Genomic DNA, 26,842 nt, shown 5'->3' on the forward strand with positions numbered 1-26,842 from the left:
GGGTGGTTCGTTCTCTGCAACAGGGGTGAAGAGGGGGAGATCAGCAGACCATAAATAAAAAGGAATAAAAAAGCACAACTGCCTAATTCCTAAGCTTTAAAGGTAAAGGGACCCCTGACCATTAGGTCCAGTCGTGGCCGACTCTGGGGTTGCGGCGCTCATCTCGCTTTATTGACCGAGGGAGCCAGTGTACAGTTTCCGGGTCATGTGGCCAGCATGACTAAGCCGCTTCTGGCAAACCAGAGCAGCGCACAGAAACACCATTTACCTTCCCGCCGGAGAAGTACCTATTTATCTACTTGCACTTTGACGTGCTTTTGAACTGCTAGGTGGGCAGGAGCAGGGACCGAGCAACGGGAGCTCACCCCGTCGCAGGGATTCGAACCGCCAACCTTCTGATCGGCAAGCCCTAGGCTCTGTGGTTTAACCCACAGCACCACCCGTGTCCCGTTCCTAAGCTTCAGTAAACTGCAAAAACATTTAAATGTTTTACTCTGCTAAAAGACCTTAGTTACATGGGGTAGGTGGTTAAAATTTAATCTTCAGATTTAATCCTCAGTCCCATCTCCCACATAGTCCAGTATCATCGTGTGTGGTTTTCTACCAGCTCTATCTGGTACGCTGGCCGAGACCCTACCTCCCTGCTCACTGTCTCGCCAGTGATACATGCACCGTTTATCTCCCACTTGGACTACTGCTATGTGCTCTACATGGGGCTACCTTTGAATGTGACTCAGAAACTTCAATTAATCCAGAATGTGGCAGCTAGACTGGTGCCTGGGAGCAGCCGCCGAGACCATATAACACCAGTCCTGAAAGACCGACACTGGCTCCCAGTACATTTTCAAGCACAATTAAATTTGATGGTGCTGACCTTTAAAGGCCGAAAAGGCCTCAGCCCTGTATACCTGAAGGAGCATCTCCACTCCCATTGTTTAGCCCTGACACTGAGGTCCAGCCGTGAGCGCCTTCTGGCAGTTCCCACACTGTGAGAAGTAAAGCTACAGGGAACAAGGCAGAGGACCTTCTCGGTGGTGGTGCCTACCCTGTGGAATGCCGTCCCATCAGATGTTAAGATGAGTAATTATATAACATTTGGGAAACATCTGAAGGCAGCCCTGTATATAGGGAAGCTTTTTAAGGTTTTACAGTGTTTTTATAGATGCTGGAAGCCACCTGGAGTGGCTGGCGCAACCCAGCCAGATGGGCGGGGTATAAAAAATAAAAATAATTAGTTAATTATAAAATTATGTTTTGTGTTTTTGTACCGCTATATCAAATGGCATGGGCAAAGGTAGTTGAATTTTCAAAGCACACCTGGTGCCCCAAGTAACAGTTTAGGCTGAGCACAGGAATGCTGAACTCACAAAACGTTGGATGAAGCCCAGCCAAATCTAGGTCTCAGAAAAGGATGTACCTTTTATAGTTAGCTTCAGGTGACACACAAGTTCTGAACCACTGATTTCTGCTCTGGACTAATGAAGAATTGCTTTTGCTTTGACACAAGAGACAAGAGCCGCCCTAGGAAACTCTGCCTGCCTTTATAAAGTGATTGCCATTGACAACATGAGGTAGGCCGGTACCTGGATGATGAAACCTCCAACTTAAGCTGAGGGTTAGGTATATTCTGTCCATGCTGTCCAGGAAAGGACATTGCAGTATTCAGAATGAGATTTGCTTTTAAAAAATAAGTTCGGATTGAAGATAAACTTTGATGCATGTTGACAAGTCTAATGAATTTTTAGGGACAGTGCAGGTGAAACACTAGTTAGTAAGGTTCATTGTACTGCCTTAAAAAAAAAACAGAATCATGGAAGCTAACACAACTCTGCTTTTATGGGTACTATGTCTCTCCTTCCCCCATCTTTTAAAAGTGCAGAATACACACCACATTCAAACCTGCAAAGCAGCACTGCTCAAAAAAGGGTGAGAAGCTTCAGGTCAAGTTCACCCAAACATAGCTGCTCCAGTTCCAAATCCATCACAGGAAAAAAGTCTGAAGACTGAACACACATATGCACAGCCAGATTCAAGCATGTAATTGTGTTTTTTATAGACAGAATCACAGCCAGTGCTCAGAAATAGAAATCACAACTTGGAAGGGTTGACGGGAAAGTGGCAGAATTAGTCCTGGAACACTGATGGGAACAAACAGCGTGGAGAGCCTAGGCCTGAAAACATGCACGTCACTTAAGAGAAGCAGCAGGAACTTCAGCTAGAGAGGCTATTGTTAGACAAAGATTACTATAGTTTGGTTTTCCACCCATGCAGATTTTATTACTCGTTGTTTGCTGTGTGCAAGTTATTTTTCTATCATCAGAGTTACTTGCTGGTGGACATTGTAAAACATGCAGCAGCACTTAATTTCACCCTCCCCACCCCCCTTGAATAATAAAAAGTTTAACATGAGAATCCCTCATGAAGATACCCACCCTTTTGTCTCAACTACATGATAAAGTTAGGTGTTTTTTGTTTTAAAGCCAACACAAGAGGAAATCCAGAGGTGGGAGGGAAGCTTTAGGACAATGTATACAGAACACAGAATACTTGGCAGAAGAATTGCTCCCTTCAAACTAAGCCTGAAGGAAAACCATGCAAGAGATAGTAGCTATCAAGACAGCCTGCACACACACAGAGTTACTAGCATTAAATAGGTTTTTGGCTACCTGCAGCATGGCTCAGGAATTGTTTGCCTCTTGCTACGCAGGCAACAGGAGAACGAACACCCTATATCCCCTAGTGACCGGCAAATGGATATGCATTACGACCCCACACTCGTGTAATGTTGTATGGGTGACTGGCACCAACTTCTAAGGGAAAGAGCAAGGGTAACTCTTTCCTACCTGAATTCAAGATGGTAAGCTGGAAAAGAAGAGTCAGGATATACACCACGTAACGTATCTAGAATTTCTAGTTCTCGTATGTCTGCCAGGACTTGAAATGGGGGGTGTATGTGTGCCAGCTTCCACTTAAGACCCAGCTCAGGCAGCTTGAAAGCAATGCTACCCCTTTTTGATAGGACAAGTATTTGATACAAGGAAAGGGGGGAAAGGGGCTGCCATCCAATCGCTGCCTGGGGGAGGGAGGATGGAACTGCTCTGGAAGATGTGGTTTGAGGTGCATAACAGGATGAGGCCACAAAGACGGGGGCATCTCCTCTGCTGTACAGAAGAGGCTCCTTTCCACCCCAGGGCGAGCTTCCAACAAGCTCTCTTCTGGGAGAGAGGAAGGAAGCTGGTGCCATCATCTGAACCCACTAGAGAGACTTTCAAATGTTAAGCCATACAAATGATTTTAAAGCCGTCAGAAGAAGGTAAAATGCTGGCTCAGAAAGCAACGCGCTCAGATTCTGGGGAGGGGCAGCGAGGCAACGGAAATGAGAACTTCATGTTACAGCCTTCATGTCTCTCTCCAGCTGGAGTCAGTCCACGGGCAACACACTCCCTGGTCCTGTTTTCTGCAGTACTAAGAGGCGGCGGCAAGGAGAGAGGTGATGAGAAAGGGAGCAGTAATAAACCATTTGCCATTCAAGTCCAGTTCCTTTGGGCCAAAACCCCTCTCCTCCCCCAGAGCCGATCCACGCAGAGTTCTGCAGATGGGGGGCAGAGGGTTGGGGGGCAGTGGCTTAGCGTAGGTCCTCCTCTTCGCCCTGTATGGTTTTCTTGATGCGCAGGAGCATGGTGGTGAGCCACTGGTCCAAGCGAGAGATGGAGTCATACTCCTTCACCTGACGGGGGGCAGGAAAGTACAGAGATGCAGTAAATTGTGCCTGTATTAACCAACTAACATGGTGAGCTCCTGCCTATGAAACCACATTCACATATGGAACCACTGGCAATATTCTATACAGCTTCTTTGCTGCCATTACTATTGTTATCTCAATTTTCTTACCCACACTTCACTGTAAGGTCCTGAGGCGGGTTAGTTTTAACAATTTTAAAAATTTTCGGTACTGTATTTCTTGTACGCTGCTTAGAGACAATTGTGGTTAGGCAGCATATACATTGTAAGTTGTTTTAAATTATTTTTAATGCTGTAAGCTGCCCTAGGAAGAAATAATAATAATAATAATAATAATATAATAATAGTTGTTGCTTAAATATAATTAATAAATATATTTAAAATACAATATTAAAATCAGCTTAAAACATTAGCCAACCGATGGGGGGCTTGTCCTAAAAATATGTATCTCAGTCATCGGTGAAGTCAAAGTAAAGAGGTGTTGTCTTCAGCATATGACAGAAATTATATAATGAAGGTACCAGGTGCACTTCGGGGGGGGGGGGGGAGTTCACAACCTAGGCGATGCCACAAAGAATGTCCTTTCCAGGGCTTTTACTACCAAAACCTTTGAGGATGTTGGAACCACCAAGAGGGCCCTCCGTTGATCTTAAAACCTAAGAACCTGTAAAGGTTGAGGTGACCTTTCGGATATTTGGAGTCCGAGTCATTAAAAATCAACCTGCCTTCCTGTCATGCTAGATCTGCTTGATCTGAATGCTTAAAAATGCCTTTCCTTGGATAAACAAACGAGTCTCTGAATCTAGGATTTTAGCTTGGAAAGTATACATGTGATTTTATGTGTATGAAATACATGTCAGCAGCTGGCTTTGCAGGAGAACTCGCCCTCCTTTCCACAGATACTAATGCTATCACCACCCCAGAAGTGGCTGTTAGCATCTGCCGCCAGAGATGCTATTTTCCCCACACCTCCTTTTCCGCCAGGCTGGCACTCAGGGGAACTAAATCTGGCCCAGAGGCATCTAACTGCTGATCCCCATGTACCACCTGTGTTCTGGTGCACATCGCTGCCTGCCTGCCCCACTTTAGAGCTGGTTGCTCTAAATAAAAACCAATGTATTCTTGCCACCTGAGGTCTGAAGGCAGTGTGTCTCCCAGGCACACAGAGAAGGTAAAAAGCTGGCAGCCCAGGAGAATGTGAGTCAAACTTACAGAAGAAACTAAAGCTTTCCCACCAGGCTAACCTGTCAGATTATAGCAGGGGTGGGGAACCTGTAGCCCTCTGGAAGCTGCTGAACTACAACTCCCATCATACCCAGCCATGCTCGCTGGGGCTGATGGGAGTTGTAGCTCAACCTGACTGAAAGGCCAGGTGTTCCCCATCTTTAGATTCTAGGTTAATGGAAACTAGGTGTCACAGCAACCCTCCCATGTTCACACTTGGCCCTTGAGGAAAACACAGCCTTACCGATTCGGTGTAGCTGTCAATGTTCTGTTCTTCATGAGCATCCAGCAATTTCTGTGAGGGAGACAGAATATTGAACTTATGGATTAGTTCCCAATTACAAGAAGATGGTGAATCAGTGTCCCATTGTGCCCTAACAACGAACAGAAGATTTTTTCAAAAAAGATGCTTTGGGTATGGATTCTTGACTGGCTGAATGTTATTCTGATAACAAGTGTGTATGTAATCATGCAATCTAGGACGGATCCTATTTTAAACAAGTGAAGGGATGGGACAAAAAAGCATGTTACAAGATCTGAATAGCTTTGCATCTCCAGTCTTTTCGGTTTGTTTGATCTTCATACTAAGGAGCACCTGTGTGCCTCATCGACATCCCTCCCATCCCAACCACCAACCTTTTGTTCGTCCATCCTTGCTGACAGCACAGAAAACCTCTCAGTTCTTGCTCACTGGCATCTTACCCTTTGTACAAGAACACTGGAGAGCTCCACAAATTCAATCATAAAGTTTAAGTAATCTGAAGCTGGAGTTCCCAAACTGTGGTCCACAGACCGCCAGTGACTGCAAGCTCGAAGAACAGCAGGTGCAGCATATTATAAAGGTAAAGGTACCCCTGCCCGTACGGGCAAGTCGTGTCCGACTCTAGGGTTGTGTGCTCATCTCACTCTATAGGCCGGGGGCCAGCGCTGTCCGCAGACACTTCCGGGTCACGTGGCCAGCGTGACAAGCTGCATCTGGCGAGCCAGCGCAGCACACGGAACGCCGTTTACCTTCCCGCTGGTAAGCGGTCCCTATTTATCTACTTGCACCCAGGGGTGCTTTCGAACTGCTAGGTTGGCAGGCACTGGGACCGAGCAACGGGAGCGCACCCCGCCGCGGGGATTCGAACCGCCGACCTGACGATCGGCAAGTCCTAGGCGCTGAGGTTTTACCCACAGCACCACCCGCATCCCCGCAGCATATTATATATTCAAGTTTATTTTTAATTATATTTTCATTGCTTCTTTCAGTTCTCATATTGCATTTTATTATTTATTAGTATCTATTATTTTATATTGTATGGAATTCAGATTGGTATGCCATAAAATACACTAGAAGAAATAAAAGAGGCAATGAAAATACAATCTAAAATCATTTAGCATCTAGCACAATTGCTACAACAGGGTGAAAAATCATTAAGTGGTCTGGCAAGTTTTTCGGCATTTTTTGTTTGGGGGTAGGGTATGGAAACCACTGAGCTAATCCACGGTTTCCTTGTGTAGTTTCAAGACTCACAAAACTTATTTTAACCGCCAAATGGATGCTTTCTGACAGTGACCAGGACGTCAGCTCCTACAGACGTCTACATCAGCCTTTGAAGGCTAGATAAAAACTACTCACTTTAACCAATTTGCACTCTCTGGAGTCCGAGAAAGCTGGGAACATTTCTTCATATTTCTGTATAGCCAACTGATTTTTTAAAAAGAAGATAAGATGAGAAATGCAAGAAGTTAGCTGTTGGTCATTCAAAGGCTTGTTAGTAGAGCTACTCAAATTTTAGAAACCAACACACTACAGAAGCCCCAGCTCCTTCCTCCAACAAGCTGCAAAGCCCCCTATGACAGCGCTATTACACAAAGACATTATCAAGCCAGATCCTTGCTCCTATATGGCTTCAGTCCTTGACCCGTAAGTTAAACACTGGTGTTGCATGCTGTCAACATGCACAACTTCTGCCTCTCTCCTAGGAACAAGCTAAAAGAAGTCCTGCCTGTAGACTTTTGACTCAGGTTTGTGATGGAAGAAAGCTAGAGAGCTATAGTTGCACCCGCCACTGTCCATATTCTGCCTTTGCCCATTCTGAACACATCCAGAGGAAACCAGGCACATTAAATAAAGCAGGGGTTCCCAAACTGTGATTCCTAGACACCAGTAAACTACAGGCTTTACCAAGGTACCCCATGGCATGTCTGAATTTATGGTTGAAAACAGGAGCCAGCACATCCACTGCATTAAAAACAATGATTTAAAATTGTGCTTTTATTGCTTCTTTTATTTCTTATATTGCATGTCATTGCATTACAGTTCAAATTCTATTGAATTCAAATAGCAATACGATGAAATATGTGTACGAAATAAAAGCAGCAGTAAAAATGCATGTAAAAATCTCACAGCATCTAAGCACAGCACATTATGATTGCTATAATAGTCAGAAAATTTTAATTAAGTGCCCCCACCAAGACCCTCATAAATTTTCAAGTGGTCTGTGGGGGGAAAGTTTGGAAACAGCCTAGACAGGCACTTGGGATGCTGGATCTTGGCAACACCAGACACAAAGGCTTAGGAATCTCTCTAGGAAGACAAAAAAGCCGTTGCCCAGACCTTGGCGTTGAGCATGTCAATGCAGAAGTGGCAGAGCGCTGCCTTGAAGAAGTACTCCTTGGCGCTGTACTTCAGCAGAGGGCTGTCCATGGCGCTGGTGCCCACCTGGAGATGCCAAAGAAGAGCAATTCAAGCAAAGCTGCAAGTTTAACTTGGGGCCCCTGGAGACTCTGGCATTTGGTTCCCTGGACAGCAACAAGAGAGCGGGTCTTTTCTGTGGTGGCCCCCCATCTGTGGAAAGCTCTCCCCAGAAAGGCTTGCCTGGTGCCACCACTACATGCCTTTAGGTGCCAGGCAAAAGCATTCCTCTTTACCTAGGCCTATGGCTATTAACTAATCTATGGCCTGTGAAAGTATGGGTGAGAGGACTGTTATGATGGTTATTTCACTATTAGGACGTCCGTCATTATGTTTTTTACGATGTTTTATCACTGATGTTCTGCAATGTGTTTTTAATGTTGTACTCCACCCTGGTATCTTGTGATAAAGGGTGGTATATAAATTGAAATAATAATAAAAATACTCAACTCCTACTGCCCTACTGGCACTCTTCTCTAAGTAGGAACAAAGCAGCAATATGGCCCTTCTGACCACATAAGTTCTGTGTAGATACAGTATGTTCATCCCTAACCACAAATGAATTGGAGGGGAGAATGAACAGGGGCAGGTTTCAAAAAGTGAGCCTTCCCTTCATGTTCTTTTTTTTTTTTTAATGGAAGCATGCTATAAATTAGTGGCTGGATTCCTTTTTCTCAGTTGAGGAATTCTGAAGATGCCACAGAATTTGAGTGAGAATTGCAGGTTTTCTTCAAGATAAATTACTTCATCTTATAGCTATGAAGTGGGGATGTCCAAGTACAGAAAGGGGTACAGGTGGGAGAAGAGGCAGGCTAAGACAATAGCCCTGCTTCCATTAGACAACCACTGTTAGCAATCTCCCTGCAAATGATCAACAGCGAAGTGTTCAAATAGTCCACACCTGGCAACACAAGATGCTAACTGTGCTGAACATGATCTCCAGGAGATGTTGTTTGTCTGATTAGCAAGAAAAATTGTTCTGGAAGTTGCAAACTTTTTGAGGGGACAGCAGGAGGGAATAATAGTATATACAGAACAAGCAGTGATAAGTCTTTCAGCCAAGGTTAAGTCTCAGGAGAAGGTGGTATTTTGTAGTTGTAAAGTATGCTATTCACTAGAACCATTATTTATTTTTCCTAGTTCCTGGTTTTCCTCCAGGTATCAGTACCTTGGGAGGTTTAGCTTTCATTTATGAGAAAAACCAAGCTTCTAGCCCTCATGCCACAACATGCTTGGAAGGGTGAGAGATATCCCTGTAATCTCAATAATCAAGAGCTGAGTAAGCTTTCCAAAGTTTAGAAGGCTTCAGTACCTGCACATCTTACACATACCTGCCCTACAGTCAGCAAAACAATGTTTATTCAGTTGACGGTATGTAGAAAGTATGGACGCATCAATATTCAACTTTCCTTAGGTCAGAATTTGTATTGTCTAGATGTGCTATTTTAACTAAAACATGGGGTACACCGTCCTGGCAACGGTTTCCTTTTCCTATGTTGTACGTCTTTTATCTTAAGAATTTGATTTGTGCTGGGAGGGGGAGAGGAGACGAGTCATAAACATACCTGCTCGTAGATCTCAATAGCTTTCTGGTACTGCTCCAGCTGAGCTGCGTAGGTAGCCACTTTCAGCAAACACTTGTTCGCCGAGCTGCAGGCAGAGAGAAAAAAAGGAGTTGCAGGCACCTGGACAGGAGTAGCAACCCACCCATCTATCTGCCCTCCAGGCTGTATGACCCCAGGAAGGACCAGATGAGAACAACCAGACCAAATCACAGAGGTCTCCGGGGTCAAGGGTGGTGGTGTTTTTTAAAAATAAAAAGGTTCCTTCCACAGGGGAGAAATCAAACCCTGGTCTTTTACCATGCTTCTATTGCTCGGCAAGGTGTACATTCAAGGACAACACATTTTTTGACTAAGGTGTTGACCTCTTAGTGCTAACATGATGGAGGGAGGTGCCTTAACCCTCCATCAGGTGATCGGTTCTGCTTGCAAATGACTCTCCTGCCTTCCGCCCCCTCAATACAAGAAAAATGGGGGGGGGCATTTACATAGATTAAGTGGTGGGCATGTTTATTTAGGCAACTTATACGTTGCCCTCCATCAAGAAACATCCTAGGCTGCTTTACATAGAATTAAATGCTAAATTAAAAACCCAAACCTAAAAACAGAAGCCGTTCCAAAGCACCTACCCAACACAACTCTAGGGCAGAGAAAGGTACAAGAATAACAGAGGTCTTCAATTACCTATTAGATTCTTCACCTTTGTAGTAATCTGCAGCTTGCTCATAATGAGCTATTGCCTTGAAAGGAAGAAAATACAAAGAAAAACTCACTAAGAAATTAGACTGGACACATGAATTTGGGTTCAGACCAAAGGTGCAAACAGCCAAATATTCCACCTCCAGTAGGCAGACAGATGATCCACAGGGAGCTCACAAGCAGGACAGAATGGCAATTATCCATCCCATGTGTTAGGGGAGTTTGTTGAAATCTGGATGTTAGAAGCAGCAAAATCAAGGGACACTCTTCAAAATGTACCACGTTTCCTACGTCTACATTGCTCTGGGAAGGCAATACTAAGGGAGCAGAGCAAGGCATGCCAGAGCAAGACGTACCTCTCTAGCAATTTGTTAGGGCAAGGGGAAGTCCCTTTCTCATCATACCTTTTCAATGTCTACCAGCTCCGTCTCATAGATCTCTGCTATCGTTATATGGTGCTTGGCTGCAATGGTGAAACGGCCCTAGAGGACAAAAAGACAGGTGTGAAAAATGAACTGCCATTTCAGGGTACTTGTGCGCATCCCAATTTCAAGTGGTGAGTAGTCCTCAACCTTGCTGAAAATGGGCAATTCTCTTGAGACTCCAGACTTCCTGCACTCTTGCGCTACATTTGCAAAACACACATTCATAGCCTTTAGGTACATGTTGGGTACAGTGGTGCCTCGCAAGACGAAAAGAATCCGTTCCGCGAGTCTCTTCGTCTAGCGGTTTTTTCGTCTTGCGAAGCAAGCCCATTAGCGGATTAGCGCTATTAGCAGCTTTTAGCGGATAAGCAGCTTAGAAAAAGGGGGGGAGGGAAAAAAGTCGGAAAAACTCGCAAGACATTTTCGTCTTGCGAAGCAAGCCCATAGGGAAATTCGTCTTGCGAAGCACCTCCAAAATGGAAAACCCTTTAGTCTAGCGGGTTTTTCGTCTTGCGAGGCATTCGTCTTGCGGGGCACCACTGTATATCAAAGCACACTCCCCACCTCACAACTGTACAATTGTGAGGGATGGGCAGGTGTTATACACATAGAATTTGTGAAGGTTTATACACTAATTATCTTCTTTTAAGGATGTCTGTGCTAGAGATTACGCTTACTGGCTTCAATGCATTTCTTGGTTTTGTTCGGCAGAGCAATCTGCTTTGTACTCTAAGTACTGTCCATCCTAGGTTATTTTATCAGTTCAAGGACGTGCCTCCACCTCTTAGAACAATCCTACAAAAGACGTGCTACAAATCCCCTGACAAACAGCACAAGCATCTGGTTCAGCCAGCCAATGCTAGCTCAAGATACCTTTCAACACAGCACTGCAAAAACCTCATTCAAGATGCTAATATTTACTTGCACCATGGGAGGGCAATTCCCATACACAGAGAAAGTTTGCCCCCCCCCCTTGCAGTTTTAACATTGCCTCTTTAAATCAGACATACAAATATACATACACAAAACATTCCATTTTTTTAAAACAAGCTTATTTTTGAATTGCACAATACGTATATCAAAGCAGGCTTACCATGTCTGTGTAGATCTCAATAGATCTGAGGAGACAGTTAATGGCCTCTGTAAAAACAGAAAGAGGTAGCAATTTTAAACATAGCAATCTAAGGAAATAAAACCATCTGGCAATGCTGCTCCTTTATCCTCCGTGAAAGGGACAATGCTGAGTATATTTATAGCACACTTCCCACCATGGGGATCAAAAGCCACTCAAGGAAAGCTGCTGAGGCCCATAGATCTTATGGGAATTGAAAGACAGTAGCAAGCTGATTTGGAGAATTGATGGGTGTTTATCATCACTGCTTGGAGTTCTGGTCTGTATTCTCCCTTCGGGTAGGAATGGATACAATTAGAATGTCACCACATCCTACTCAGAAGGAAGATACTACAACTGGTCAGTCTGCAAAACACATGCATAGCCAGTGTCCCAGGATTAGCAGGGTGGATTCCAGTGCTGACATTGTCCCCCACATCCCCCCCAAAAAGAATAAACTGTTTACTGCTTTTCCAGAAACATTACAAACCAACAGCAAAACATCAAAGTTATCGCAGATATGCTGCCCTTGTGTAGTCAGCTGAAGAACTTCAGTATTGAATATATTTAAACTAATATGTGTCCTGGTCACACACAGAATTGGACTCTGTGAATTCTGACCATTTGCTAAATGGTAGCTTCTAATTTCATTGTTTTAAATTGGCAGTTGTTTCAAGCATAGCAACAAGCCACTCTTGAAAGCTCAGAAACAAGAAGAAAAGGATTTGGATGGAAATTTAAATGGTGAGCACAGGATTACGACAGAATTCCCTCCTGCCCCCTCAACACATTTTATTGTGTTTGGTTTAACTTTGTGTTTGTATTTTGGACATTTACGTACACCACCCTAGCAGCCAGATCTGGATAAAAGCACCATTTTAATGTTTCCAAAATAAAATAAATGGGCAATCCAGTCTTTGGTGGCTGACAAATGAGAATGAGAACAAATATATAAAAAAATCACAATCAGGCATAAAAGGGGTATTAAAAAGAAGCAAAGAATTTACATTAGAATTAGAACAAAGAGTCCTGGGAAAAGGAAATGTGTTTATTAAGTGTTAATATTTATTGAATGTTAAAATGACATCAAAGTAGTTGCCAGGAGTGTCTGGGGAGTGTGTCAACCTTGAAAAAGTATTTTTCAGTCAACTGTCGCACCCTACTGCGTGGAGTCACCCTCGCAGGCCCTCAGAATACATTAAGGTCCAAGCAAGAGTGTGTGCAGACAGGCAATCCCCCGGGACGGATTTAAATGGTCAAAACCAGCCCTTGTAAGCAGAATCAGGCTGGTGAAGCCAAGAGGTGCAAATCTGCACAAGTTAATTTGGCAAATTTTGGAAGAGTGGGTGAGGACTACGTTGTGTGTACAGAGCTCTCATCTAGACTGCATGTTATACCAGGAGTGCATGCGATGCCTCTCCTTCTTCCCTGAGAAATCAACTGTTCATGGAAAGCAGAAGATCCAAAGCAAGAGGGTGTAGGTGCCAAGGTGGGATCCCTTTTCATCATATTAACCACCCCACAGACCTGGTGCATCAGCTCAGGCATCCCATGCCCCCAGGCTGCTCCGCCTCCGCCAGACGCAATGACAAGGACGAGGGTGGCTCTTTAGCTCTGCTACTGCAGCCGATAATCAGAATGCAAATCTCCAAAAGATTAAGCAAATCCCTGGGGAGGATTAAATTTGTTTTCTCCTCAGGTTACTTTATCATCTTTTATCCTGAAATTGCTGCCTGAGTCTAGGCAGCTGCAGAAGAGGGCTCTCCCCTCCTCATTTGTCTGTCTTTTCTGCTAATTGTCGCCAGCAGACATGCACATGAAATCCCAGAAGGGGGATCCTCTTCCCAAACAGGCCTTTGGCCTCAAGACTACAATGGAGCAAAGGGGCCGTATAACCCAGTTGCTGCGCAGAGAAAGAAAAAGTTAGCGAGAAGAACATGAAAACGCCCCTCCTCATAACTGCTGCTTTCGAAGGAGGATTTAAAAAAAAAAGACATCTGGACTTGATTCTACCTTGAAGTCATATACTAATGACAAACACACAGGTGGGTGAATTTGAGGAACAGGCACTCTATGCAAGGCTCACAGGCACCTTGATACCAAAAGGGTTGTGCATATATGCAGGTGAAGGGAGACAAAAGATCTCCTGCAAAGGTGGAAGCTGAACATTTAAGGCAGAATGTACTCATGGACTGATACAGCATGTTTAGTATCTGTGAGGCTTGCACAAGCCTGGCCAGGGGGAAGCCTGTCAACTTTAAGCTCTTATGCAATGCTGCAGGCGACTGAGGATTCAAGCTAAAGCAGGACATCTCAGTGTATAATGCAAGGAAGCCAGCTGGCACATTAGCTTTTGCCCTTCAGCAAGCTACGTGACTTGCAGCTTTAGAGAGAATGTACATATTAGCATTTGGCAGTTAAGCACCACAAGTCCAGAAGTCCAATACAATGGCTGCGTTCAGATGATTGTAGCTTGGCTTAATGAAAAGAGGCATGTGCAAATAAAGCAATTTTAACTCCTTCCTTGAAATGTTGTGGCTCTAATTGGCCACAGTTTCCCATTTCATTTGAACGGCTAAACTATGGTTATGAGATTCAGAACAAACCAACTCCAAACCTTCACTGAGGTTCTCTACAAAGGAGAACCTGCATGGGTGGGCAAGAGACTTGTGTGTATCTCATCTTATTAAACTGAGATATTAACATCTGAATGCAGCAGCTGTCTTCCCATCTCATCAACCAGAGATATGTGCACATAAATATGAATAAGTATATTCGATACACAGACTGTGCAATGCACTCAGTTCCACCCAAGGCTTGGTATACTCTGCATGATAGTGACCCAAATTCTGCAATTTAAACACATTTTGCAATCACGCAAACGCAGTGCTTTCTGCATCAAATACACAAGTGTGTAGAATATTTCAGGAGGCATGAATAGGCCTTGTCTCACAGACTACCCTCCCAGCTCCAGCCCAAGGAGCAAATCCCACTACAGTTTTGAGGCTGTATAACTTGCCTAATCCACTTTTTTCTTACCTTGAGGATCAGCTTTCTTGAAGGCATTGCCAGCATCCACAAAGCTCATGGCCGCATCATGCTTGTTCTGCAGCTGGAGATGCAACTGAGCAGCCTGACAGAAGGCATTCCCTGCAGCTAGGTGGAGAGAGAAAGGGCCTGTGAGTATGCAAGGCCTGGAATTTGTCCATGCACATAACATCAAAATTCTAAAACCAGAACTGTGAAGATGCGGAATAGGGCTCAAGTTAAAAGCAAGAGAGAGATGGCAGAAGGAGTCAAGGCTTACTCCTGTAACACTTGTGTTGCCAAATGTCCATACAGGTAAAACAAAGAGGACTTGACACGTACCTACAGAGCCCTAATTTAATCTTACAGCACCCATTCAACCACCACCTTATCAAATGGTGATGGTCTCATGTCAAAACCAGGAAAAGAGGCAGAGATAATTTGCCTCTTACCTTACATAGGCAGTCCAACCCATCAGCTCAAGACCAGTGGTCTATACTGACCGGCTGCTGCTGCTCTCTAGTGCTTCAGAGTGAGGTCTTTTCCAGTCCTACCTGGAGATATCAAAGATTGAACCTAGGAAGCTTAAAATGCCAAGCATGTCCTTTACCACTAAGCTATGGTCCTCTCTACTAAGAGAGAATGCCAAAAATCTTAGTCTAGGGTTTCACAAGAAACTGGGCCAAGACAGCAGGTTTTTCCCCCACACTTGATGGGGGGTATTACAGTGGTACCTCGGGTTAAGAACTTAATTCGTTCTGGAGGTCCGTTCTTAACCTGAAACTGTTCTTAACCTGAGGTACCACTTTAGCTAATGGGGCCTCCTGCTGCCGCCGTGCTGCCACCACACAATTTCTGTTCTCAGCCTGAAGCAAAGCTCTTAACCCGAGGTACTATTTCTAGGTTAGCGGAGTCTGTAACCTGAAGTGTCTGTAACCCAAGGTACCACTGTATAGGTATATTATATTACAGGTCCATATTATTTTGAAGACCATATGTTTCCTGCTTTTTAACCCAGGGACTATGCATTTCTATTACAATGAGAGAGAGAGTTACAGATAGGTAGCCGTGTTGGTCTGCCATAGTCAAAACAAAAAAAATTCCTTCCAGTAGCACCTTAAAGACCAACTAAGTTAGTTCTTGGTATGAGCTTTCGTGTGCATGCACACTTCTTCAGATCTGAAGAAGTGTGCATGCACACGAAAGCTCATACCAAGAACTAACTTAGTTGGTCTTTAAGGTGCTACTGGAAGGAATTTTTTTTGTTTTGAATGAGAGAGAGAGAGAGAGAGAGAGAGAGAGAGAGAGAGAGAGAGTTCATAAGCAAATGAGCAGTTGGGGTATGCAGTTCTGAGGAATGAAGGCAAGGTTAACAAAAGCAAAGATAATGTTACGTACCACTCCAGTTCTTGGCCATTTTAAACATATTGGCCGCTCTTGCATAGATATCACATGCTTCCTCGACCCTGGAGGAGCCACCCCTAGAGAGGAAAGAAAAGATACGACTGAATCAGCTTGCTGCACTGGCACACAGAACCATCTGCTTGGAAAGGAACATACTCTTGGGGGGGGGAATGCCTTACCCACATTAAGAATACTACACAGCTTTAGACTGTGTCTGTACCCACGGATATATGGACACGGAACAAGAGATATTGAGAGATGCATAATTCACTTCTCCCTTTTTTATGATTTCTATCATAGAGAAGCACCGTAAGGAATACAATTCAAAGAAATAAAAACTAGTGACTTCCCAATACAACATGGGAATATTAATAACAGACCAGGTAAACACCTTGCGTGCTAAAGAACCTATCTAAACAAGAAGGTCTTCACTGAGCACCTGCATGTCCCTAATACAAAGTTCCTCAGTCTTATGTGCTGTATCGTGATGATTAAGGGAAGAAACCACACTCTTGAAGCCCATTTGAGCCCTACAATTTACACTGCACTTTCTTCTGATCCTAGGAATAGATGCTCTGTGAGGTATATTCCACAAAGAGGTAAGAGGCAAACGAAAATTTCCGTATGTACAAATGCCAGCTTTGCCCTAAATCCCCAATGTTCTTCCAAACAAGATTCCCTGCCCACCACGACACCACATTCTTCTATGTGGTCTTCACTGAATGCCAAGGATTTGGTTCTTCTGAAAATTTACTGCAGATGGCAAGTAGCTAAACCTTGCCAGAAGTTTCAGCTTTGGCAAAATGAGTCCTGTGGTTAGAAAGAGAAGCATCATCAGGCCAAGTTTTCTTCTGCTATGAAAAGAGAAGAGGCCCAGAATAAAGGGCAAGAGAGCACAGAAGAACAACGTAATACACATCTTAACAGATGTTCCAAACACACATAACAGTTAAACCGTCAAGACACTTACAAAACAATGTACAGAATCTGGTCTGGGTGATTTTCACACTATTGGGACTGGAAAAGCAGGCTTTGCTTACAGCCTCCAAGCAAAGGCAAGATGTCAATTATGGTTTAGTTCACTGGGACTGTGAGGTAGATTCCTAGTCTGGGAGGCATCTGGCCATTGCACAACAAACAGTGGAACAGTACAGTCCTCTGGACATCTCTCCCAGAAGTCCAGCAGTCACCAGAGTTACAGAATCCCACCCAGGAAAACTTGGGTTCAAAAACCAGAAAGCTTCTTTGTACTAAGACACTGGTAACAATGAGACTGGATTACTATGATGCACTCTATGTGGGGCTGATCTTCATCCAAAAGCTCCAGTGGCTAGATTTTTGTGCTTGTAAGCTGTTTTAAAGTGTTTTTAATGTTGTTTCCAACCCTGGGACCTTAGAGTGAAGGGCAGGTGTCTAATCACAATCGTAACTGGGGCAGATGGCATGTGATACCTCTGCTAAAACATCTGTACTAGCTGCACGTATGCTACTTGGCCAGGTTCATGGTTATTGTATTAACATACAAAGCCCTGAACAACCTGGGTCCAGAGTACCTTAAGGACCACCTGCGCCCTTATATTCCAGCTTGAACACCAAAATCATTTGGAAAAACAGTGTTAGTTGTCCCCTCCCCTCTAGTTCAGAAGCCCATCTGGCTCCAATGTGAAGTTGAGCATTTAATGTCACTGGTTGCACGCTGTGTAATACATACTCATCCAGCAGAGGTTCAGCAGGCATCCTTGCAGCTAATTTTCAGGCAACTCTTCAAGGTTTTCATGACAGGAAGCCTATCTTTTTCTACATGAAAGCCATTTTTTATGATTCCGTATTTTTATGGTGTTTTATGTTTTATTGAACTTGCATTATTTTGTTGTACACCTCCTTGATATTTTATACGAGGAGGTATTCTATAGTTTCATAAATAAAAATACTTTGGGTTCCTAGTGCCAAGCTAATTTCCTCAGTCTTGTGCAGCATAGTGTTTTATTAAGTGCCTAGCAATTTAATTTCCTAGATGAGAGGTCTCAGTTTCTAGCCAGGTATTACTTGCAGTCAATGTCATTCCTCTCTCTCCAAAGTCTTGTGGATCACCCAAACAGGATCGTCCCAGCATAAAGTGAGATGAGACACTTCTGTTTGTCCTTTCCAAAGCTCAGTACAAACTCCAGTACAAAGGAAAACGACCCCTTGTGTTTTTCCAAGTCATCTTTAACACTTGGAAGAATTTAAGGGAGGGGATTTGTGTGTCAGGTACTGGAGGAGGACAATCATCACTGGCAACCCAGTTTATAAAAATCCATCCTAAATGTGCACTCTCTCTTTCACACACACAAAATATACAAAGAGTGAACACTACAGTATTGAAAGGAATTTTGAAAAAGCATCACCGGTCAACACTTTAATCCACAGAATACCCTGGCTGAAATCTCCTCTGCTCAAAAGCATTTAACGAGGTATGTATTCTTAAATCCTTTAAAAGCCAACAGACATTCTCATATATTTGACCTCAATCTCAGCCTCTGGGGGAAAGCACACCCATAACTCGAGATCCATATTACAACAGGGCTCCATACACTTCACAAACCTCAAGCAGTTTAGCAATCATAGCCCTCAAACCAGGAATTGAAGGTTTGTCAAGACACTGACTAATATCTTACTCTTCTCTTTCTGAGCACTGCAATTCCCAGAACTTGAAAGACATATAAATGGCATATATGACACTTGCAGATTGACCAAGGCATGTTCTTTCAAAAGCAAAGCCCTTCTGAGTTCAATGAAGTTTACTTCTAGTCGCTGAGCCCTAATCTGACCTAAGAATCTATTCCATAACAGTGACAGTATTGATCCCCCAACACAAGCACACAAATACTTTTTACCTATGAATGTTAAATATACATCAATAAGCTTGGCACCTTTGTGGCTTGCAAAGGAAGAATTCCAGGTGCAGAAACAAATTGCCTTTTCATTTTTAGCACCCTGTTTTGTCATCTCCCCTCTGTCTTCCCACTTCATCTCGCCAGCCTTCCTAGAAGTGACTGATTTCCTCCCACGCCACAGAAAATCACCAGTCCCTGATACACCAGGCTCTCTTTTTTTCATAGTTTCTGAGAATTCATTATCTACTTCAGCTCCTTGCATCTCAAGGCCCAGATGTGTATTATGTGCAAGAGGAAGCTGGCCTTGAGTCACCAGCTCTGTCATGTGCCTTCCCTTGCCTGTCCCCGACTAGGCAGCGGTGGCGATGGCTGCTTCAATAACAGACATTGCCAGCAGGAAAAAAACAGGTGCACAGCCGGAAGAACTGCAAGCGCAGACCAGTTCTCCTCCTTCTTACCCCACAGGTTATAATGCAACAGCCACCAGCTACGTCAGCCTCCATCAAAGCATTATTTTCAAGAGGGAAGGAGCAAAAACATTTCCCACAAACACCATTATTGTTACCACAAATAACTGAAGGGCAACTAACCCTTCCATTACACACATCCATATCAAAGCAAAATGCACTCTTATTTGCCAGCTAGAAAATTCAGAAGGTGCTACCCCAGACATTTAAGTAAACTTCCCATTTCCAAGAAAAAGCTGCATCTCTTGCTGCTGTACTTTTCCACTTCAAATAATCATTTAATTCATCCCAAACTACCTATTATGCAATAAGGAAGCAGAAGGGTCCTCTTGAATTTGACAGTTAAAGAAAACAGAGCCTTTTCTCTGAGGGAAGGCATATTCTATCAGGGACATGATACAGTCTGTTTTAAAGTGATGCTGGTTTTGCTATGTTTTTAAGTATTACCAAATATTACTGACCTTTTAATCTTAATTGGAATGCTGTTTTAATTATGTTTTAGTTAACTGCAATATATCAGTATTTTAAACAAATAAAACAAAGCAAGGATTTACTTCACAAAATTCGGAACTGAAAGGCTTGGCAAAGTTTTTATTTTAGGCAAATACAAGATTCCTCAAGGTAGGTCTGTGCATCAGAAGCCAGCTGGTTTGACTCTTACTGCCTTATCATTTATGGGCCTCACCATTCCTGAGGCTTCATTCAGCCCAGGGACACCCAATCCCTCTTGTGAAATTCCTTCAGCTTTTTGGAGCATACAAGTTTGGAGGGAGGAGGTGGTTATTAGCAGTTTCTACCATTTCACTCCAATAAATATGGGGCTGCAGATAGTGACGGACATATAAAAAAGGGCAGATTTTGTATCCTGTTGTGCCCCTAACTGCTAGCCTGCTGCCACGTATAGCTTATCCAAGATCTCCCTTTACCGCCATTCCCCCTTCTTCTCAAGGCTTGACACTGTTATTAAAATTGTAGGTGTGTGACTAATGGGTATGCCTAACCCAGACAATGCTACTAGTCTGTGGGTGGTGGAAGACATCCATCACGTCACACACTTCAGTCTCCCCAGTCAGCCTGGAACCAAGTCCCAGGTTTTAAAATTCTTTTTTAGTTCATGCCGGTCTCAACAACTATTTTCAGCCAACTGCAGTGTTCCAAGTTAGGCAGACAGCCATGCTCTGTTCTTGTTCATAATCATCTCCTCCCTCTTCCTATGGAGAGAAGAGAAGGTCCAACTTTATGCAAACCATGCCTTACAACATTTTTGCTTCCACCTCCTAAAGCCTTTTACCCTTTCAAACAGCACTGTCTCCGAAATGCTACTAGCAAAGTAGGTGTAGGCTGCTGTTATTGCAGGCTCATTCAGAAGAGTCTCCATTTTGTTAAATAAGCACTGGTGTGTGCAAGAATATAATCTCAGCTACTTAGGAGTACTATTACACATTCAGAAAAAGCACAGATAGAATCAGGGCGATTAGTCTCAGAGAAACTAACGAAGCTTCCCTGGATGACAAAAGCTCTGACAGACTTGCCAGTCACTATTCATTACCTGTACAGATCCTTAATCCCTGCACAACACTGCATTAGTCTTGCACAACCCCTCCTCTTAAGCATAAAGCAGCTTGCTGTCTTCTGAGGAAAATACTTGTGCCTTAACCACTCTTCTGTCTTGCAGCCTGGAAAACTACAAGTTAACAGAAACTAAGCCAAAGCACAGGAGCTCAGGGGCTTCAATAAACCCATCTGCCTCCTGCCAAGGTAGCAGCTCCCACCAGCAGTGTTATCCCAAATCCCAGTTATCTCACCTGGGCTCAGCAAAAGAAGCTGTGAAGGCGGAAATTAGGAGAAATAAGAAAGGCTTGTGCCTGTTATTCCATATTCAAACTCACAGCAGTGAGGAGCGGGGGAAGCAGAAGAGAAAGTGAAAGTATTAGGACTTTTATTTTTATGGTGCAGCAGCATTTAGGCTACATTGCATCACACGTCAGACTATGGTTTAGGCAGTTTCTTCTAAGTTTCTATGCAGGTTATGCATACGAGCATCTTCTGTCATCAGCCAGGTCTCTAGTTACCAAAGTATTGGGGGGAAACAACCACCATCCTAATGTAATTAAAAGTGGGAAGTATACAGGATTACTGTCTTCCGCACAGAAAGGAAGCAAGGCCCACGTGATGAAAATCAGGTGAATGGAGGTGCCTTAATTCAGGTGCTTTCTAATGGGTGCTTTGTTTCACATTGTCTATTTTATTCTTATTGTGGTCTGCACTCATCTCCTAAGGGAGGAAGGACAGAATATCAATGACTTCAAATATAAAAGTTTACAACTGTTTCAAATTCATAAGCAACACATGTACAGCGCTGACAGGAACCCTGCAACGCATACACTGGTCTGGATCTTAAAACTATTCCACATGACTGAGCAGGCTTCCACAGATACAGTCAGTGGAGTTTGTCACAGCCTTATTTCAGAGCGCTTTAACTCGCAAGACCATCTCTTTTTCACTATTATTAGAATTTGGCTGTCCCACCCAACCCGCTCCCAAATAAAGCTGGACCTACAGCCTCTTCCATCACCACAATAACCTTCACTCAAAGAACAAACTCCAGAGGATTCCCACAGTTTCAAAAGCATTCACTGCAATGAAGTTACCCCTCCATAATATTAGAAAATCGCCTCCCATCAACTCAGCCAGGTCCTATTGCCCCCACTTCACCCAACAGCTCCTTCCTTAAAGCTCCCATGACATTGCCCTGAAACAGCTACTGGACCTAGTCCACTTGCCTCCACTTGCAATGCATCTCAACAAATCCTCAACACATTACTCCAGTTAGCAGGATCTCCTGTCACCAGACTGTCCTGCAATAGCCTATTTTCTTCTCCCTTCTCTTCACCAACTTTCTGATCTCTTCACCCACTTTCTGATCTTCCAACTCACACAGATGTCAGCAGCCCTTTCCCCTATGAATTACTAGCACCTTCTCCCAATTTAATCTGCTTCCCAGTACATTCCCTGACCATTTCAACTTGAAGCCATTCAGTTTATCTCACCCAATCCCTCTCTTTAAATATGCCCCTCCCACCAGCTAAGTTTCTACATTTCCAGCTACTTCCATCCTCATTCTAGTCTCCTTTAGCCAATGTTATTTTTCTGTAAATAAAGCTATAGACAGTTTCAGAGCTCCTCAGATTTTCTGCTGAATGTTAGCTCACCTCTTCCCCTGGATATATAACCCTGAACAATGGCTTGTGAGGAGCCACAGATCTGTGTGGTTTAAGGTCTACCTTCTTGAGTCAGAACTCCAGCAGTGATCTGCTTCCAGACCAGCCACACAGCTAGACCCACTGCTAACATCCATCCTAACCTACCTTCCAATATAAACTTTCCCAACTCACTATTATCCATACTTAGTGCCACTCTCCCAGATTCCTATTTGTTTATAGAGACTCCACCATGGAGCTCTTATTTCCTTCTCACCTTCGACAAAGTGTCCCCCTCATTACCAGTGGGAGCTAGTCCATTCTGGGCAAATGACAACCTAAGCAAACCAGCTCCCACCTGGCTGCCTTCTTACTTTGAGCTAGTTAGGGGATGGCACTGCCTGCCACTGGCTGCAATAACTGTTGATTCTCCTTTCTGCTGCCCTACCAATCTCAATGGACACCAGACACTAGTATATTATCTCCTGCTCACACACACTGGCAATTTATCACTCCCACCAAAGAGCTAGGATAGCTCAGTCAGCAGAACATGTGGGTTTGAGCCCCGAGTTGGGGAAATAACAAAAATATTATTATTTATATGCCGCCCATCTGACTGGGTTGCCCCAGCCACTTGGGGCAGCTTCCAGCAAAATATAAAAACGCAATAAAACATCAAACGTTAAAAGCTCCCTTATATAGCGCTGCCTTTAGAAGTCTTCTAAGGGCTAGATGATCCTTGGTGTCCCTTCCCAACTTGACGATTCTATGATTTGTCAAGCCCGTCACTCATTCCCTCCCACTGTCTTTACATTTCATTGCCCCTTTCCCACAGTGACACCCCTGACAATATATCCCCACACAACCATGCGTGCGCTTCCTGCATTTCCACATGACCCAATGCTCCCCAGTCTCATGACTAGAGGTGGCTGGTTTTAGGGAGAGCAAAACACTGTCCCACCAACCCTGCCCAGCTGGTGCTCGCCCACTTTGCGAATTGACCACTTGTGAAGATGCCCATCTGGAGGTGCATGCCTGGGGATGTTTACTGCTTTCGAACAGTAACAACACATCCTGTAGAATTTTATCTGCACGATCAAAATGAATATCAAGAACCAAAAAGCCGTATTGAAAAATGTGACTTTCGAGCCATCTGGCCCAAAAATGGCAGTTAGGCATTTTGTTTTGGTGACAGTAACCCTAGTTTAAGGAGCCATTTGGTGCCTTGCTTATCTGGGTTTTTAACACTGCTCCGAATCAGCCCCACCCGGCTGCCTTCTTTCTTACAGCACATGGTGGCCGTTCGGCCTGCCAATGGCTCTGGCCCCACCTTCTGTTGGTCCTCCAGCCTTCCGGCCTACCAATCCCAAAGGGCACCAGCCGCCAGAGTTTATTACCACAATTCCAATCCCCATAAACACAAGCACGTACACACCAGAGATTTATCAACCCCACCAGAAATCCATTAACCCGTCAAGCGAAGTTTTTTTAGTGTGCGATGTTGTACTGTGCTATTGCTACTTTTTGTTGGGAAACCGCCCAGAGCAGCTGGGACCAACCCAGTCTGATAAATAGGGCTGCCATATTTTGAAGAGGGGGGGGGGAGAGGACCTTCTGACGGCTCTCACTTTAAATACCCCCCTACTATATGTAGGCTATAGAAGCTGCAATGGGGGGCAGGAGAAGAAAAGGGGGGAAGCAAGTCTTCAGCCACCACTTATGTCTATATCCAGAAACTCCAGAAAACATATTTTGTTGCACCGTGCAAAATATGAGCTAGTACCTTTCCCGGGAAAAATCAGAGGCTCACTATGTCAGGTTCCTATTGGAAGACCGGACAAACGCTAGAACATTAGCAGTGGCAAAGTTTTTATCTTTGGTGGTTGCAAGAATCAATGATCCCTATATTTTGAACAAAATGCTTGTTTAACCTGGAGGCAGGCTGTATGAATTGTGTATTGCTTTGTAACGATTTGTAATAAAGATTGATGTTGATATCCAGAAAAGTAGAGCCAGAGACATATTGGCCAGTTTTTTTATAAAAAAATCCGACCGCGAGAGAAATTTTACCCCTGAAAAAAAGAAGATGTGTCCTGGGAAAAGAGGACACATGTCATCCCTTATTAATTATTACAATTACAGTGGTACCTCGGGTTAATTCGTTCCGGAGGTCCGTTCTTAACCTGAAACTGTTCTTAACCTGAAGCACCACTTTAGCTAATGGGCCTCCTCCTCCTCCTGCTGCTGCGCCGCCGGAGCATGATTTCTGTTCTCATCCTGAAGCAAAGTTCTTAACCCGAGGTACTATTTCTGGGTTAGCGGAGTCTGTAACCTGAAGCATTTGTAACCTGAAGCGTCTGTATCCTGAGGTACCACTGTATTATTCTGACCCCGCCGCTCGCTCGCTCCCTCCCCCTTCGGGACACCCTTCAGAAATGACACCCCAACCGCGCCCGCGCGCGCGCGCACTCCCCGCATTCCCACATGACCCAACGCCCCGCAGTTTCTCTTCCCTTCCCCCGCACCGGGCCCGCCTCTCCCTCGCCGCCTCGTCCTGCTCGAGGGCCTCACCCGAACAGCCCCGAGAAGAAGCCTTGGGAGCCGCGCACTTTCTTGTCCGCCTCGGCCAGCAGCTGCAGCGCCTCCTTCTCTTTGCCGCTCGTATCCATCGCCATGGCCGCCTGAGGGAAGGAGACGGAGACGACGACGACAGCGGAGATAGGAGTGACTCGCCTCCCGCCGACTTCTCCTCAGACTGACGGGGAGACCAGACGCCGCCGAGGAGGAGGAGGAGCTTGGCGCGAGGGGAGCGTGCGCGTCTACGTCACCGCGCACGCCCCAACCGCCGGCGCCGCCCCGCCTCCCTTCCTCCGCCGCCACGTGACCCGGTGAGCTAATGTTGTTGTTGTTGGAAGCCGAGGCTACGCCTGCAAACGCTCCGGCGCACGCGCGTTGCGCCTGCGCACTTCGCAGCCGCTGGCTCGCACCACCGCGCACTCTCTCCCCCCTCCCGCTTGCTCACGTGGCCCAGGCTGTGCTGACTCACTCGGGAGTCATGTGACGACAGCAGCCGCAAGGTTGCTCGTCGCGTTACAGGCGATTAGAACGGAGGTGGTAGAGTCCACTGAGCGGAGAGGAGGAGGGGGGGTGTTGAGGTTGGCTCGGCTGTACCACTTCACAGGAAAGGGGGGTATAGGTTTATTTACGGGTTTGGGTTTTTTAAAAAATGACTCCTTTTTTAAAAATATATAATTCTTAGTGAAATAGAAAACCAGCGGAGCGGGGCTTTGTATATATAAAATGCTGTTTGTTTTGGTTTTGCAAACAGCCTAAATAATTACGCTTTTAATGCTACTACTTCTAATAATAATAGAAGCTGTCCCGAATATTTAAAATATTTTGCATAAGGAATCTATAAATTACTACCAATAAAAGCTCGGACCTGATACTGGAAAAATCCCCACCCTCAGAACTGATGTAAAAAGATTTATTCTGTGTTTGAGACCTTTTAAAGCAGTATGCGGAAAGGATATTAAAATCCTGATTTGTCAGGAGAAATATAACGGGTGCATTTAATTTACAGTAACTATTTCGAAGTTTGCACGACACATATAAATTAAAACATGCATATTTTTTTCCTTTTTTATTATGCTTTTCCTCCCCCCCTCTTTATTTAGTCATGAAATAAGAGAATTTTGTTCCCTGCTGCTGTGACCCATGGAGCCCAGAGCCCTGAGGAGAGAGAAAACCTTCCATCTTACATGTAGATGGGAATATTTTAAATGCTTAGATACTGAATTCAGCAGGACTTGTTCAGGATTGCACTGTTAATGCTTCAACAAGCCTCCTTTGGAAATGAGCTCAGAATGTGGGGTTGCATTTGGAGCCTAACCATGTACCCTTTAATTCACACAGACTGCCACTCTTGCCCTAGAACAGCCAGCACCTTGTTAGCGCCATAACTGCATGAAAACAGAAAGCAGAGGTCAGGAAAACCTTGCCAGAGGAAGCCAGTGTCTAGGCAGGATATCATTTGTGACCAGGGAATCTGGAGAAAAAACTGAAAAGGTTAACAGCTGCTCTGCGTGCCCACACAACAGTATGTTGCAGACATGGGAGGGGATGCAAAATGTATAAATTTTTATTAAGTTTTTCCTTTACAAATAAATCCGTACAACCATGTTTACAAATTTGCTATTTTTTGAACTTCCACCAGCACCTCCCTCAATCATCCATTTTTCTTATCTTCACGCATTTTCTATGTGATATTGCCAATTTAATATTAACCTTCCATCTCTGTTTCTTTTTTACAATATACCTTGTACTATCACAAAGCCTCCTTAAAACCCACTAGCGTTGTCTGTTCGTCACATATAGTTTTCAGATAATCCGTAAACTTTCCCCAGTCCTCGATGAATTTGTGATC

The 26,842-nt window shown here is 44.3% G+C and overlaps 1 protein-coding gene across 1 annotated transcript; it reads right to left on the minus strand.

Annotated features, from left to right (window-relative positions):
- Nucleotides 1-3,266: 3,266 nt before the first annotated feature.
- Nucleotides 3,267-25,214, minus strand: NAPA (NSF attachment protein alpha). The gene is made up of 11 exons (XM_081922315.1): nucleotides 24,988-25,214; nucleotides 15,868-15,950; nucleotides 14,482-14,598; nucleotides 11,425-11,471; nucleotides 10,311-10,388; nucleotides 9,892-9,947; nucleotides 9,211-9,295; nucleotides 7,568-7,672; nucleotides 6,587-6,655; nucleotides 5,210-5,260; nucleotides 3,267-3,727 (listed from the first exon to the last, which is right to left on the minus strand). The coding sequence occupies exons 1-11, from the start codon at nucleotides 25,089-25,091 to the stop codon at nucleotides 3,626-3,628; spliced, it is 897 nt and encodes a 298-aa protein (XP_081778441.1). The 5' UTR covers nucleotides 25,092-25,214; the 3' UTR covers nucleotides 3,267-3,625.
- Between the last annotated feature and the right edge of the window lie 1,628 nt (nucleotides 25,215-26,842).

Source organism: Podarcis melisellensis, assembly GCF_964234715.1.
Source record: "Podarcis melisellensis genome assembly, chromosome: 8".
In the NCBI taxonomy this organism is placed as follows: domain Eukaryota; kingdom Metazoa; phylum Chordata; class Lepidosauria; order Squamata; family Lacertidae; genus Podarcis; species Podarcis melisellensis.

What these genes read in the sequence shown, in the direction of transcription:
- NAPA (XM_081922315.1), bottom strand. Translation starts at nt 25,091, where the DNA reads ATGGCGATGGATACGAGCGGCAAAGAGAAGGAGGCGCTGCAGCTGCTG. An exon ending in TTGAGATCTACACAGACATG is followed by an intron (nt 10,389 to 11,424) that starts GTAAGCCTGCTT and finishes TTTGTCCTCTAG; the next exon opens with GGCCGTTTCACCATTGCAGC. An exon ending in CTATTGAGATCTACGAGCAG is followed by an intron (nt 7,673 to 9,210) that starts GTATGTTTATGA and finishes TGGCATCTCCAG; the next exon opens with GTGGGCACCAGCGCCATGGA.